At 34.3% G+C, this 14,983-nt stretch overlaps 1 protein-coding gene across 2 annotated transcripts in view; it reads left to right on the top strand.

The window, feature by feature from the left end:
* Window positions 1-11,321, top strand: part of CDC73 (cell division cycle 73) — a 110,207-nt gene extending 98,886 nt beyond the window's left edge. For both annotated transcript variants that reach the window (XM_084796412.1, XM_084796413.1), the window contains 2 exons: window positions 578-719; window positions 1,539-11,321. In XM_084796412.1, the coding sequence (XP_084652538.1) occupies window positions 578-719; window positions 1,539-1,575 (179 nt within the window). In that variant the 3' untranslated portion in view covers window positions 1,576-11,321. The remainder of the gene's footprint in view (window positions 1-577; window positions 720-1,538) is intronic.
* Window positions 11,322-14,983: the final 3,662 nt, after the last annotated feature.

Below are 14,983 nucleotides of genomic sequence, written 5' to 3' on the forward strand. Positions count from 1 at the left end.
GGCTTCCAAGACCAATCTTACTCTGAACGTTTATGGTCTTAATCTTTTGTTCCTTATCTATCTTTCTTTACATTTATTCATTTCCAAGACTAAGCCGTTTTCTCTTTGAGCGTTCTTTTGATGACCCTGTCACTTTGTTCATTGCTTGCTTGATTTTTCTTTCAGTCTTAGGTTAAATATTGCTGCCTATACAATCCTTTTCTGAATTCACAGCTTGTAAATAGGTAATTCTTTTGTGTCTCTGATACTGTACTGCCCCTACCATACTGTATGTGAATTGTCTTTTTGTTTTTCTATTATTTTTCACTGGGCCGTGAATTTTATCTTACCTTATTTGGCATTCCAATCTCCAGTAGCTAACTCGTATCAGCCTTCACTGTTTGTTGACTTTGAGTGTTTCTGATAGTGCTTAGCAGTTGTTTCAAAGATCACTGGTTATAATGTTAATGTAGCTTCTGTTGGTAGTAGAAAGATTTCATTCTGTATTTGTCTTTATATTCTTTCAGTAAAGTATTTCCACAATTTTGGCTATAATTTTAATAAGAATGTTCTTTTCCCTTCCCTGTTCTCTATATAGTTAAAGCCTTCCATCTCAAGTATGATGAAGTTCGTCTAGATCCAAATGTTCAAAAATGGGATGTAACAGTATTAGAACTCAGCTATCACAAGCGTCATTTGGATAGACCAGTTTTCTTACGTTTCTGGGAAACATTGGATAGGTAATTGTGTTCCTAAAAATATACTCACATATGCTTTAGTGATTTTTTTTTTCAAATTAGAATTTAAAACCTAAAGTTATGAGCTATATTCTGTAATTCCTTGCTTTGAATATTGTCTGAATTGAAGCCAACATATAATTGATGATTGACAAATACTTTGGTTTATTGACATTATATTTAACTGAAGAACAAGTTTAGAGTCTGTTAGATGGCACACTAAACTCTCAGTGAGAAGACAGAGATTTTTGTGATTTTGCTCTTATGAACTACATAACCTTCTGACCTTCATTTTCTTTCTGCTCACAGAGCTTGGAGTCAGGTGACCCTGAGCTTTGCAGACTGAAAGCTCATGAAAGAAATTAAACTTCTGCATATACTTGAATTACTAGTATAGAGTTCTTAAGTCCCTTATAAAAAACAACTGTTCTGTAATTTACAAATAAAAAAACAACAAATTATCATAAGTAATACTGTGGGCTCAATTGTGTTCCCTGATAAACCATAGCTTTTTTGATATCTCACTGGATTGTACCACTTTTCTAAAAATCATGAAATAACTTTGTGGCTATAACTGATAGTGCGTAAAGACACATGCACTTCCAGTAAGCTCTAAGGTTATAGGATTTAATGAGAAATATGTTTGCTTACTGTTTTTCAGAAGCTACAGATACACATTTTCAGTTGCTTAGTAAAAACAGTATTTTATCTCCTAGTGATTTTAGGTTATAAAAAAGAAGTAACCTTTTTTAAATGAAATGTTCTTAAAATTTTAAAATTTGTTTTGTCATCATAACCCATTATCCTATTTTTTTCCTTCAGATACATGGTAAAACATAAATCCCACTTGAGATTCTGAATCATTTGATTCCTCCTTTTCTGAAAACTTGGATTTTAAAGCATGGATATAGCTTGATCTACAGACTGAAACCCAAGCTTTATGAATTCATCAAGAACTTGCAAATGAAGAAGGTCACAGAGCAGTCTTTTATAAGACCTTGTTTGATGCTGTGTGCTTCAAAGGGGCAATGCCTCCCATCCATACAAGCAAACTTTTTTGGCTTACAACTATTTTTTTAATATTAGCCTAGTCTGTAATGGAAATTGTATATTTTGATAGAAGTTTTTTCTCTATTGGTTAAATTAGCATTACTTAAAATTTGTTTCTTTAGAAATAAATACAGGTTATAAATGTGTGTATATTTAGAAGTTATTAGGCTCTTTAAGCCATCTTGCTTCTGATTTTTCATTGCTCTATGATTCCTTTTACTGGAAAATACTGTCATGGAGTGGTATTAAATTTAAGGTTCTAGAACTTCAAAACCCTATCAAAGGGAAATAACTATTAAATCAATTGAAAGTCAGCCTGTGTGTATACTATGTCTATACTAACTCATTTAAAAAGGAATAATGAAAAATCAAGAACAAGTCTTTTGTTTCAGTAACTGTTCAGCCTTTACAAGATTTCTTTTGTAAATGAATACATTTAATGAATGTACATTCTCTTTGTTGACTTTGATGATTTTAAATTTAAAGTGATATATTTCTATCTGGGATGTGTTTCCACTTGAAAAGAAATCTCAAAAGACAAAGATTAAAGTGTAATAGGTTATAGTGATTTTTACTTGGGAAGCTGAGGTATGATTTGGGGAATTGAGTGTATGTCAGCGTAGTTACAGTGTAACTTGAGCCTCTTCTAAGTCTGACTTTGATTCTTATTTTATATGCACGATAAGATTTTGAGTCTTCTATTTGTACACATGTCAACTTGGGACTTCTTATCTTCCATTATCCTGAAATATTGATAAATTCCCAGGCACCAAAGAACACATTTGCTTACGTGTCTGAACAGAAACAAGATAAAAACACTGGTATTTTTATGTGTGTGTTCAATGTGGTATAAAATATAAAAACCTATATTTTAACTTAGTAAAAATATTTTACTATTTCTCTACTTTAGACAGAGTGTTGCATCCAAGCTGCAGTGAATGACCATGCTCCTTGAGTCTTTTTACTACTTAACAGGAATGTTTATTCTTTGAAACTTATTTTGCCATTAGAGCTGTTGTTCACCATCCCAGCTTGTGTGTTGTTTTCCTCAGTGGCTATCTCTTGGGTTATCAGTTGGGGGAGGGCAGTAAAACATTTAGCTCTTTCTTTTATTCAGGTGAGGATGCTTAGTCTCTGTAGAATTTAATGCCATCATAAAGACAAGAAACAATTATTTATCTTATTAACTTACCACAAAAGTCCATTATCTGTAAAAATGGAAAAGTATTTATTCAGATGGAATTCAGGGGTCTCTCCAAAAGAACAGCTAGTGTTTTAACTGACTTCAGCACATTTGTAGTCTCAGTGAGTTCTACCTACAATTTCCCCTTTTTAATATCCTCTTCTTAATGGTAAAAGAAAACTCACTTTGTTCACAGAGTATCTCAGCATACAAATCTATTCTTAAATTATGTATGGAATAAACTTTCTCCATAATGAAATAGTCAATGACTCAAATCTGAAATACTTTAATGTAAAGATTACTTGTTAGGACTACTGCAAAGGACATAACTACTACCTTTCTTTGAGGATGTTTGCTACTTATTCTTAGTATCTGAAGTTTACTTGATAACAAAATCTGGTTAAAATTAATATCTTCTTTGAACAAGGTTTATTTTTCTATTTAAGTTTGCTTTGTGTATAGTATAGGTCTACTCTGTAACGTTCGTAAATCTAGAACTATGCCTTCCATGTACCCTGAAATCAGGTCCTTTCTGTGCACTAGTATTTCTTGTTTTATTTTTATGATTAAAAGGAAAAAATTCAAGTAAGTAAGGTAATGAATTTCATGATAGCATTTTGGTGGATACATGTCATTTTTACTTTGATCTTTTCCCACCCCCTGCTGTTGTCCCTAGCTCTCTTGCCTTTATTTTGCTTTTGTTGTTTCTAGCACATCTTTCTCTTTTTCTTCTTTACCCTTCCTTAATAACTCTTCTTCCTTCTGCATCATAGTCTCCTTTCTTTCACTACCTACACACAGACATGCACATAAATTTTAGGTTTTTTTTTTTAAACCTCAACATTTTGGTCCTTTAAGTAGGATTATAAATTTTTATAATGGTTAATTATAAAAAATAACAGGAAAAAGTAAATTTTAAAAGTCCACCATGCTCAGCCAATCATTCATTATTCTTTTGTAACTTAGTTCTACAGCAGTACCTGACACAGTGCCTTGCACATTTAGGCATTCAGTAGGTATTTATATGTGTAAATGGATGATATATTTTTAGATTAAGTGGTCCAGTCCACAAAAACAGTTTTGACTTTATTTGATCTTAGAATTTGAGAATGCAGAATTATAGGGTATGAGAAATAATTAGATAATTTTCTGAAAATGAAGTACACTTTAATAAAGTTCAGCTTGCCTTTAAGTTGTTAATAGAGCTCTTCTTGCCAGCTTTATGTAAAGAAAGGTTCTCTGTTATTTGGAGTCCCCTAAATAACAGTAAGGAAAAGTATGTAGTTTTTAATCAGAAACTCACCATTTGGAGAGATTAGAAAAATATCATCTAATTTTCAAAAGTTTTGCAATTTTTTTTGTGTGAGAAAAGAGTAAGATTCATCTGTTTAAATTGTTATTGGAAGTAATACCAGTATTAAATGTGTTTTCTTCCCCCCTTTTCATCTCTGTATGTTTTGTGAGCGTGGATGCATTTTCTGAGGCCATTCTTTGCACTAGACCATCTCTGAGATTGATGATTTTGGCCTCTATCCCCAAATGACAAATTCAAATCTTATTTATTTAAGGAATATTTTGCTGTTTAATATTTAAACAACATTTAATATATTTCATATCAATTAGAATTATAGCTTATGGTTTGTTTCCTGGTTTGTTATTACTTAGTATTCTTTAGCAGCAACAGAACAGCAGCGTATACAGGAATGACTAATTCATGAGGATGAAAACCTCAAGTCTCTAAGTTCAAAGGACTGTTAATTTCTTTGCTATGCAGAGCAAGTTACAATTTAATCATGAGAAAAGGCATAGATTTGAGTTAGTTTATACAAAAAGATAAAAGTTCTCACCTAAAGAAGATTCGGTATCTAATAAATATTCAAGAAATATTTACCTAAATAAAAAAATTCTGTGATTCTTAACACAATTAAAGTGATGGCAGTGTTTTTTTGTTTTGTTTTGTTTTAAGGTGGGAAAGGATTATTTATTGCACTGATAAGCTATGCAAAATTATTTGACATTTTCAGTGTCTTATAATATCATAAATACACTAGTTAATGAACTGGTCAAAATTAACCATTTAGAAAGTGGCTTTTTTGGGGGGGGTTGGTTTCTGTTTGCTTTACTGTTGTTTATTGGCTTGAGAATAAACACAGGGCCATGTGCATTCTAGGCAAGCATTTCTACTGCTGACTTACACTTGAACCATAAATTGTAAAATAAAAAGTGCAAAATTATAGCTAAACTAGAGTTTATTTTTGTTTTTGTCCCCCACTCCAGGAAAAGTTATTAAAGTATGTGAGTGAATGCACATACATGTGCACACACACAACTCAAAAGAATATTATGTCTAGTTCAAATTCATGTAGAATGTTAAGGAAAAGATATAAGAAAATCTGTAGAAATTTGTTTTTAGCTGAAAAGCTGGTGGCTGCTGTCATTCAAATAAATGAAACTTAATTACATTCACTTTGAAATTACTGGACTGAATTTTCATTATCTACTTGGGTTTGATTTTCACCTGATTTTCATTAATTTTATAGTAAAATGGAGAATTGACTTTGACTTAGAGAATTTGATTAGGTACTTTAAATTAAGTCCTAAATTTTCTGATATATTCATGGTCATGTTTAGAGGCATGTGTTGGCACTAACAGTTTCTGCACTAAATGTTAGCAGAAAACTAAGGAAAAATTGAAAATGTACAGTAGATGTATAAAGAATTCTTTTTAGTAAGCACACAATAGGTTAATAATGCTTTCAGGTATTGATGTGTTTGGGATTGTGTGTATTAGAAACTGTTCATAAGAGTATCTTGGAAGTTCAACATTGCCATATACTGAAATTCAGTAATCACTTTTATATGAATAAAGTTTGTGAACTACAACTAGTTTTGTGCCAAAATTTAAATGATGGGATTATAGTCTGTTAAAATTAAGCAAATAATCTTTCCAAGTATTTTGTATGCTGTTACATTTTGTTTCTACTTAAACGTAAGTAAAGCTACTTGACTTTCAACTTGGGTTAATAGTTCTTAATAGGCAACTTAGGTTTTTGTTTTGTTTTTTGTTTTTTGTTGTTGTTTTGTTTTGTTTTAAATGGTAGCCACTGTAATTGCTTCCTTAATCATTATCTAATGCTGTAAAGCAGTTCCTGAATAGAGGTACTTTGAATCCTTTGTTACCTAATGAAATTTTCTCATTACATTTGGTAGCTTTTTAAATTGTGGGCTGTATCTTATATACATTATTTTGCTGTTAAAAATCTTGGTAATATATTCACCATCCTTTAGTGTCCCCCCCCCCAAAGGCTCCAAACAACACAACAAGAATGTGTGTGTGTGTGTGTGTGTGTGTGTGTGTGTGTGTGTACACACGTGTGTACAGTGCACGGCTACCGCAGAAAATACTGTGAGTTTGGGATGTTGTGCTTATGTAAAGTGACTCATGGGATTTATCTAGCATAGTATTTCTGTTCAGGAAATAAAGATGTTTACTTTTTGGTATCAATGAGTTGAATCCAGTTAGTCTCCTCTTTTCAGTTGATAAGTTAAATAATTTACAGAATTAGAATTCTTCATAAAAGCAGCAGATTTTATGAACCAGTGAAGTTTAAGTATCTCAATTTGCTTGTGTTATTATAATTGTTTTAAAACTATATTCCATTATTTTTTTACATATTAAATATACTGATTGTAACATCTTTAAATTTCAAAACAAGAGTGGTATTGGTGCACGCCTTTAATCCCAGCACTTGGGAGGCAGAGATAGGCCCGTCTCTGTGAGTTTGAGGCCAGCCTGGTCTACAGAATTGAGTTCCAGGACAGCCAAGGCTACACAGAGAACCCTGTCTTATGGCGGTGGGGGGTGGGTTGAACAAAAACAGAAAGCACAAACCACATTCCCATATAATCAAATCACTAACGGCATTATCATATTGGCAATGCCAGTAATAGTATGTGAACCTGATGTGACAGTTTTTAATGAAGGATTTAATGGGTTATACTCTTAATTTTTATTCTCTTCATAAGTGCCCAATAAATATGAACTTTATTTTTCTGTTCCCTTTGGTTGTCTGCTCTTAGATCCCTGTCTGTGTAACTAAAAGTGACTGCTACTGGGTCATTTTTTAGGGCTCAGAGGTTTGCATGTTAATAATAGCATATTGCCAGGTAAGCTTTTTTCTCATTTTCCAAAATATGTTCCTTTTTAATTTAAGTGTATAGTGATCAACATTTAGGGTGAATTGGAAGACTGAACATCCATTTTTTAAATGACTGTAGGAAACCCAATCAAGTAGCTCTCAAGTTTGTCTGTTACCTGCAGATCTTTTGTCCCAGAATTCATTTTGTGTTTCATCCTTATCTGAAGAATACTGAACTAATTTACATAGACCTGGGTTACACTGGGGCTGATGACATCTGAGAGATTTTGTTACTATATCTTGATATTTTATCGGACTCTGCTTCCTTTGCTAACAAAACCCTAGGAGAGGACACATTATGACATTTATTGTGGTAAAACATGGGCATGTATTCATAGAGCTAACTGCCTTCCTGGAGTTGACAGTGTTAAGACTAAATGATGATAGTGTCTGTTTTCCTTTTGAAATGGAACAGTCTTGAAAGTTCTTATCAGTTCTCTAATTACTGAAAGATAGAAAAATGAGCCTCACTAAGTTGTTTTAGCACAATTTAGTATCATTCGTATTTATGGTGGTTTAGACTGTTAAAACAATTTGAAAATATTTTGTGTTCGTAGGTATGTATTTTTATTTTGTAATGAATAAACAATTATAGAAACAGAATCATGGATAAAATTAATTGAGCTTTAAAATAGTTTAAGGATAAAGCAAGTTTAAGAAAATGGAATTATTTGAGAATTTTTATTTAAAAGAGTATGAACTTGTGAGCTAGGCAGGTCTCTGATGTCATTTTTCTCCAGCAACGTTTAGCTGCTAATTGCAAGTGTAGTGTAGAAAATCAGAGTTAGATTTACTTAATAACTAACTTACTTACTTTTAGTGTATTTGGTGGAAGTAGAAGCAGGCCAGGGAATTGGAGACATTGGCTTTGTGATGGTATATTTTGGCAGCAGGTGGAATCCATGTTGTACAAAGAATAAAGCATGGAAAAGAGCTGGTGGAAGTGAGAAGGTAGCACTTCTGTTCACTGAAAGCTTCAGTCAAGTTGAGTTTGAGAGATGACAAGGAGAGATTAAGTGGGATGTGTAAAATAAAGATTTTCATGAAGTGCCAGTAGCGAGGTCCTTTTTTATGCGTCTCTACACAGACTAACTTGAAGAGTTATGAACTGACTGCTAGATGTTAGAACAAAGGCATCCTGAAATATACTGACAGTGGGAATGGAGACTTTTTCTTGGCCTTCTCTGAGCTGCCTGTTTACTAATTTGTTCTAGACTTGAAATAAGAATTGTTAAGATGTTATCAACATTCTTTTCTGACCATAAGGTTAGTTAAATGCTATTCTGATTCTTAATTAAATCTTCCTGTGTGTGTTTTTTTGTTAGCATGACATAGTATGCCTTATGTTTTTGGTGGCTAAGTTTTTTGGGTTTTTTTTTTTTCCTCCTTCCAGTTCTTCCTCACTTTATCATCAATTCACTGATTATGCAGCCACAACCCAGTATTATTCCATTGTCTTCTCAGAAGTGACCTTACCTTGTCTTGATAGAGGAAACACAAGCCATGGACTTCATGATACTATATGTCTAAAACCTTGAATATACATGCAAGCATCTTTTCTTGCTATTGGTCCAATGTCTTGTTGCTCATTAGGGACTTGTATTTTTCTTTGCAACTTCTGTTTTGTTACTGGAATTGCCATTCTATTCTCTCTTGTATATTTATCTTGTCATTATCCTGTAGTTACACACTTTGCACACATTTGTTGCCATCTTTTGTCTTAAAAGCCAGTGGTGTTCTGGGAGAAGGCTTGGTTACTTGTCACCCGCTTCCCTCTTTTTCTGTAAATGATCTTAATCACTAGAGAAGCAGCTGTGGCACCAAGGACAAATTGTATTTACAGTCTGTGGGGTCTACCAGAATATTGAGTTGAGGCTCTAAACTCTTCAGTTTTTCTTTCAAAGATGATGGGCTTAGAGGAAAAGTGTTGTCCACATTGTGCTGCCAAGGGGATTGCGTTATAGTGTACTTTGTGGGTCTCATGATGAACTCAGTTTTGTTATGCTTGGAGATTTCCTTATGTTAGCTGAATAGAAAACGTGCTGATAACAAGTCATCATCCCACAGAAACAGAGGTAATTGGCTTCTTGCCCATGATTATTGCTGATGAGGATATTTCATAGTATGAAACCAGTAGACAAAGGAAAGTAGACAAGAAAGCCTATGGGAAGTGTCTCTATAGTGAGAACATTCAGAAGAAATGGAAAGGGCTTGTTAGTTGACATGGAGGACAATTTGAATTTTCAAACATCTGAAAAAATTCATAGACTGTTGAGTGTGGCTAAAAAGAACCAGTAAACACACAGTGTTTTGGGCACAACTTTAAAACACTAGAGGAAAATTCCAGTATTTGAAAGAACTTAATGATTCCTGTCAATATTGTGGAAAAGATAGGTCTAGACAAACACTTCACTTGAATATTTATTATTATTTTATTTATGCCAGTGAAAATCACTGTGTTAATGAATAAAAACTAAACTCCCATTGTTTTGTATGGTTACAAAGGAAACAAAAAAGAAAAAAAGGAGTGGGATAGTATTTTGGAATAAAATGGTTGCAGATTATCATTTTATATCACTAGGGATCAAACCAATGGTTTTGTACACTTTAGCCAAGTGTTTTGTCACACTAACACTTAGCATTTTATATGGTTGACCAGAGGTGAATAAAGAGACGTGTGCATTAGGTGAAGAAGTTAGCTTTGTGAATATATGGGAAGAAAGCACTCTGGATAGAGAAGACTTCCAAAGACATGCTAGGATTATATTTGCTATTTTAAGGACAGACTAGGAGGCCACTGGGCTCAGTGAGGGAGCAGGAATTGAAATAGGAGAGCAGATGCAGCAGGGAACAAAAGTCTCTAATGTCTTAAGGATCAAGTAAAGCCATTGGCTGTGGCTTTTCTTATTGTTCAATGCAGAAGCTATTTAAGAATCACTTTGGTTAAAGAATAGTTCATGTTTAGTTAAAAAGGGAAAACCCAGAAGACCAGATCTTTACCTACTACAGGAACTGAGGCAAATAATAAAGGCATAGGCTATTGTAATATTGGTGGGAAAGTGATAAATGGTCAGATTTTGGAGCTAATGAATAAGTAGAGAGATTGGTTATAGTATGTAAGATGATGGAGCCAGCAACATTTCAACATTTTGAGGAACTGAAAAAAAATAATCCTGAATAGAATGTGCAAGATTGTGTAAGTACTAAGTTTGAGGATCTCAGCAGAGAGGATTGGTTTACTTTTGAAATATTTGAAATGCCTATTAACTGCAAGAAGAGGTCTTTGGGTTTTAAGCTAAAAAGGGGTGTTGGAAGGAAAAAGCATATTCCTAGACTTAAGCTTTAAGCTGCAACCAAGACATAGACAGTGCCAGTGGCTTTATTTGAGGAACATGCCTCTAAAACTTAAAATAACAAAGTGAATATTTTGTGGAAGAGTAACAGTTTGTTATATGAATGTGGCATATTCGCGTCAATAAGCCTTGTTCTATGGGAAATGTCACACTGTCAGTACAGAGCTGTTTTTAGCAAAACCCAGAAACAGAAATGTAAAGAGTAAATATTCTGAGGTTTTGTAGCCCCTGAGAACAAAGATGTGGCTTCTTGAAAGAGTAATAACATTTGTTTAGCACCTAATCCTAGTACCTGATTTTTAAGAAAATAAGCTTTCTAAAGCTTATAGAAGCACTTTGGACTATTAAAAAATAATTTGTATTGATGTTTTGGAGATCTTAAAATAGGTATAGAAGTTATTTCCAAGTTATTGCAAAGCTTGACATTTTTGTTAAGTAGTAAGCTATGTTTTCAGCCATAAAAGCACAAACCAAAGTATTTTCAGTAAGTTTTTAAAATACACTCTTCTGATAGCACTTAAAAAACATCCATGGAGTTTTTGGTTATCCGTTTTCATAACTTTTAACCTTGTAATTTAGTAAAGCAAACTTAGGAGGAAGCTCAGTTGTGTCATCTTGAATTACTATGCCTGTCACTTCCTACATCAGATCCTTTTGTGCCATTTTACTGTTTTATGACATGTTATTTGATCTGGATGCAAGGTGAATTAAGAACGGGCCCTGACAGTGGTGTCCTGACTCCCTCATTTATCAAATAGCAGCATCTGTACCAGCATATTTATTATCTATTAATAAAGCTTAATTTAAGTACAAATATTAAGCTTATTGTCCCGTGTCTTTCTGTGTGTCCCTTGTCCCCCTCCCGAGTCCCTCCCGGACTTCAGTGAATCATCTTACATGCTCCCTAAAGTATGTTGTTCAAATGGAGACCTGTAACACTGTATTGGTTACTTTCTTGTCAATGTGACAAAATATCTGACATGAAATTAAAAGGAATTATTTCAGTTCACCATTTCAGAGGACTCATTGCATGGTGCTTATCTCATGTGCCTGAAGGAGCAATAAGTGGAGCCCGTTCTTAATGTCTGGAGGACAAGGTGCAGAGCAGAGGATATTGACACTAGACTGGCTTTTCACTTTTTATTTTGTACTCTGTGCTCCCAGCCTGTGGCTTGGTGCCACCAACATTCAGGGTGGATTGTCTTCTTGAGTAGTTTTCTCTGGAATTGCTCTTTAATTCTAAGTCTTAATTCTTTGTGAAGTTAGCAATGAAGAATAACTGTCACAACCACTAGATAAAGATATGAAGAGTTGTTTTTCAGAAGCATTACCTATTAGTAATAGGGTGGTGAATTGGTTGATTGTTAAATCCATATTCTTTGTCTTCTGTCCTAAGCTTTTAACCTGGTTATGTACTCTTCCACTATGGCTGTACGAACACCATAGAAACAGTCTAGATGGGTACAACTGTTTGCTGTTTTATGTCATTGCTACAGTGACATCCTTTGCATATATATTTGCATATGAAATGTGCACAGCTGTATGTGTGAATGTATCATGGATAAATGCCAAAAACATACTGGGTCAGATGCCCTTTCTTTCTTTCTTTCTTTCTTTTCTGTTCTTTTTTCTTTTTTTCTTTTTTAATCTTTTAAAGACAGCTGTGGTGGCTAAAGCCTGTAATCCCAGAACTCAGGCTGAGGTGGAAGGGTCACCAGGAATTTATGGCTAGCTTGGATTATGATATATGATATAAGACACTATTAAAAGAAGGAAGAAAAGGGGGTAGAGAGAAGCTAGATTTTTATGTATGTGAAGGGGTAAGTATCCAACAGTTTTATATATATGCCTCACACCCCCACACACACACCCTTTGAGTACTGAGATTACAAGTATGCGCCACACCTATTATTTCATTTTTGTCTGTGTCCTCATTTTGAGGGTGTGTATCTTTTCATCATGAGTAGATTTATGTATCTTTATAGTCTGGATATAGAAATATTAGATCAGTACTGAAGTCCTTTGTGCTACCTCTATTACTAATACATTGGTCCTAAGTGTGACAGTCAGCTAGTCTATTTGGCTCCTTCTTAGTTTTGCCATTTTGAACCTTTTCTCTGATAGTCTGTATCATTTAGACACCATGTCTGTTAGATGAGCTCTTTCCTATTCATAATCTCCTGGAGACTCCCCAGCTATTTTTAAAATTTGGTGTTTCAAGACAGGGTTTCTCTGTGGAGCCTTGGCTGTCTTGGACTCACTTTGTAGACCAGGCTGGCCTCTGCCTCCTGAATGCTGGGATTAAAGGCTTGCACCACCACGATTCACCAACTTCTCTATCAATATTTTCCCATAATCCTTGAGTAGCATTTCATAGTATGAACGTGCCACAGTCTGTTCAAATAGTCAGCTACTGAGGGGTGTGTCTATTTGAGGGCAAGTAAAGCCCATAGAGCAATCATCTGCATATGAATGTGTGGACAGAATTTTTACTCTGATAGGCCCTAGAGTATGGGTTGTTGGATGCTATGGTAGCTGTCTAAGTAATATTTCTTAAAGCTGTGAAACTGTTTTGCAAAGTGATTGTACCTTCTCATGGTTTCCTCCTTGAAAGGTGGAATCTTTCGAGCCTTGTGAGCCTTTGATAACTCATGAATTTTTTTTAAAAATGATGTTTTAGTAGATATAAATGACTACTGTTGAAGATATCTTTAGGAATCAATTTTCTATCTACATTTTGTCAACATGTCTGCTCAATGTCTTCTTTCCATTTTACTTTGATCTTTTTCAGCTATAGATTTATGAGAATTCTTTTTATAAATGCCACTGGCTTTGCATGCCTTTCCCTTCCCCCATCCTGGTTTAGGTAAACCACATAGCTCAAATCTCAGTTGATATGGCATATTAGTTGTGGTTGCATTAAGTACAGACCTTGTTGCTAGCTTTCTAGTCCATAGAGTTCAATATAAGCAACAGCTGGGTGCCATGGTCAGTGATCAGTTACTTCTTTCAAAACCTTTGGTAAATGTTACAGACCTTCTATTAAGGTAGAAATCAAAGTGGCCCAGGCTGTGGGACAAATCGAACAGGGTTCCCTGGGAGAGGGAGTAGGGATTGAAAGTGGGGGACAGAAAAATTGAGTCAAGTCTGGAGATTTCTGATCAAGGCTCCCTTTAATGCAGGCGAGTAGACTTTATATAGCAAGGTCACCAGAAGCTCTCATTGCAATCTCACTTCCCCCAGCCCCCAGGAAAGAATACAATCCTTTGAATAGCTCCCTGTAAGAACTTCCTTAATCCTTTGGGTAGTTCCCTGTAAGAACTTTCTTATTCCTCTGAGTAGTCCCTGTAAGAACTTCCCTATATCTTTCAAAGGTAAACAATCCAAAGATAGCCTAAACACAAGACCTCCTTCAGCAAAGGTCAGCAACTTGAAGGTCGCAGTGTGCAGCCTAAGCATAGGTTTTCTAACATGGCTGAGTTTAGCATGGCTCAGTACATCAAAGTGCATGCTTGTGTTGTTTCCTTGTCTCTTGATAATAAGTCCCTATGGCACTTTATAAAAACAAATCACCTATAATGGAATTATCCAACAAAGATGAAAATAAGCAAAATTTATAAGGTGAAATTCTAATGAGGCACAAGGGGGATTCTGTAGTAAATAGTTGATAATAAGAATGTTAACACTGGTACATTTAAGAGAGTAGCTGTGCAACCAGTGGAATTTGGTGGTGATAAACCTCTTGACATAACTGGGGAAAAGGTGACATCTCACAAAAAGTGGTAGAAGTCTTCACTAAAGAAGCCCAGAGACATCTAACCGCATTAAAATGCAACATGAAATGCAAATATTAGCATATACATATATTACCAGTTGATCCGGCTTAGACAACAAACAGTATAAACACTAAGGGTAACCACTTAGGAAAGACATTATCTCTGTATTATAAGTTATGTCCAGATAAGGCATGTCTTCAAAGTTTCTATTGTTTTAAAGTAAGTATGCTAAATAAATGTTAGTTTCAGAACTTTTCAAATTTTTGTATGTGTACATATGTTATATATATAATATGTATATGTTATATACATAAAACACACAGGAAGCTTTGACAAAAATTCATTAAAAGTCAACAACTGTAAAATCTGATGTTTATTAGGTTGTTTTGTGTAGTTTCATCTTACATGCTTTTTTGATGGTCTCTTCTGTGAAGATCAAGGATTACTTATGTTTTCTATGTGCACATCCTTTGTCACACTTGCAGTTTACATGTTTTCCCAATGCTACATAGATTCTATTTTTGTATTGTTGCTTTTTAAATTGTTTCAAAGTTTTCATACAAAATGGGTTTTATTTATTACATTTTCATACAAGGATGTCATTGTACTTTTCTCACACTCACTCTTTTATTACTCTCTCCATTTTCTTCCCCTGGTTCACTTCTTCCTCCAAAATAGTACCCTATCTGCTTTCATGACAGATGGA

This window comes from Acomys minous (genome assembly GCF_964271855.1).
Source record: "Acomys minous genome assembly, chromosome: 1".
In the NCBI taxonomy this organism is placed as follows: Eukaryota; Metazoa; Chordata; class Mammalia; order Rodentia; family Muridae; genus Acomys; species Acomys minous.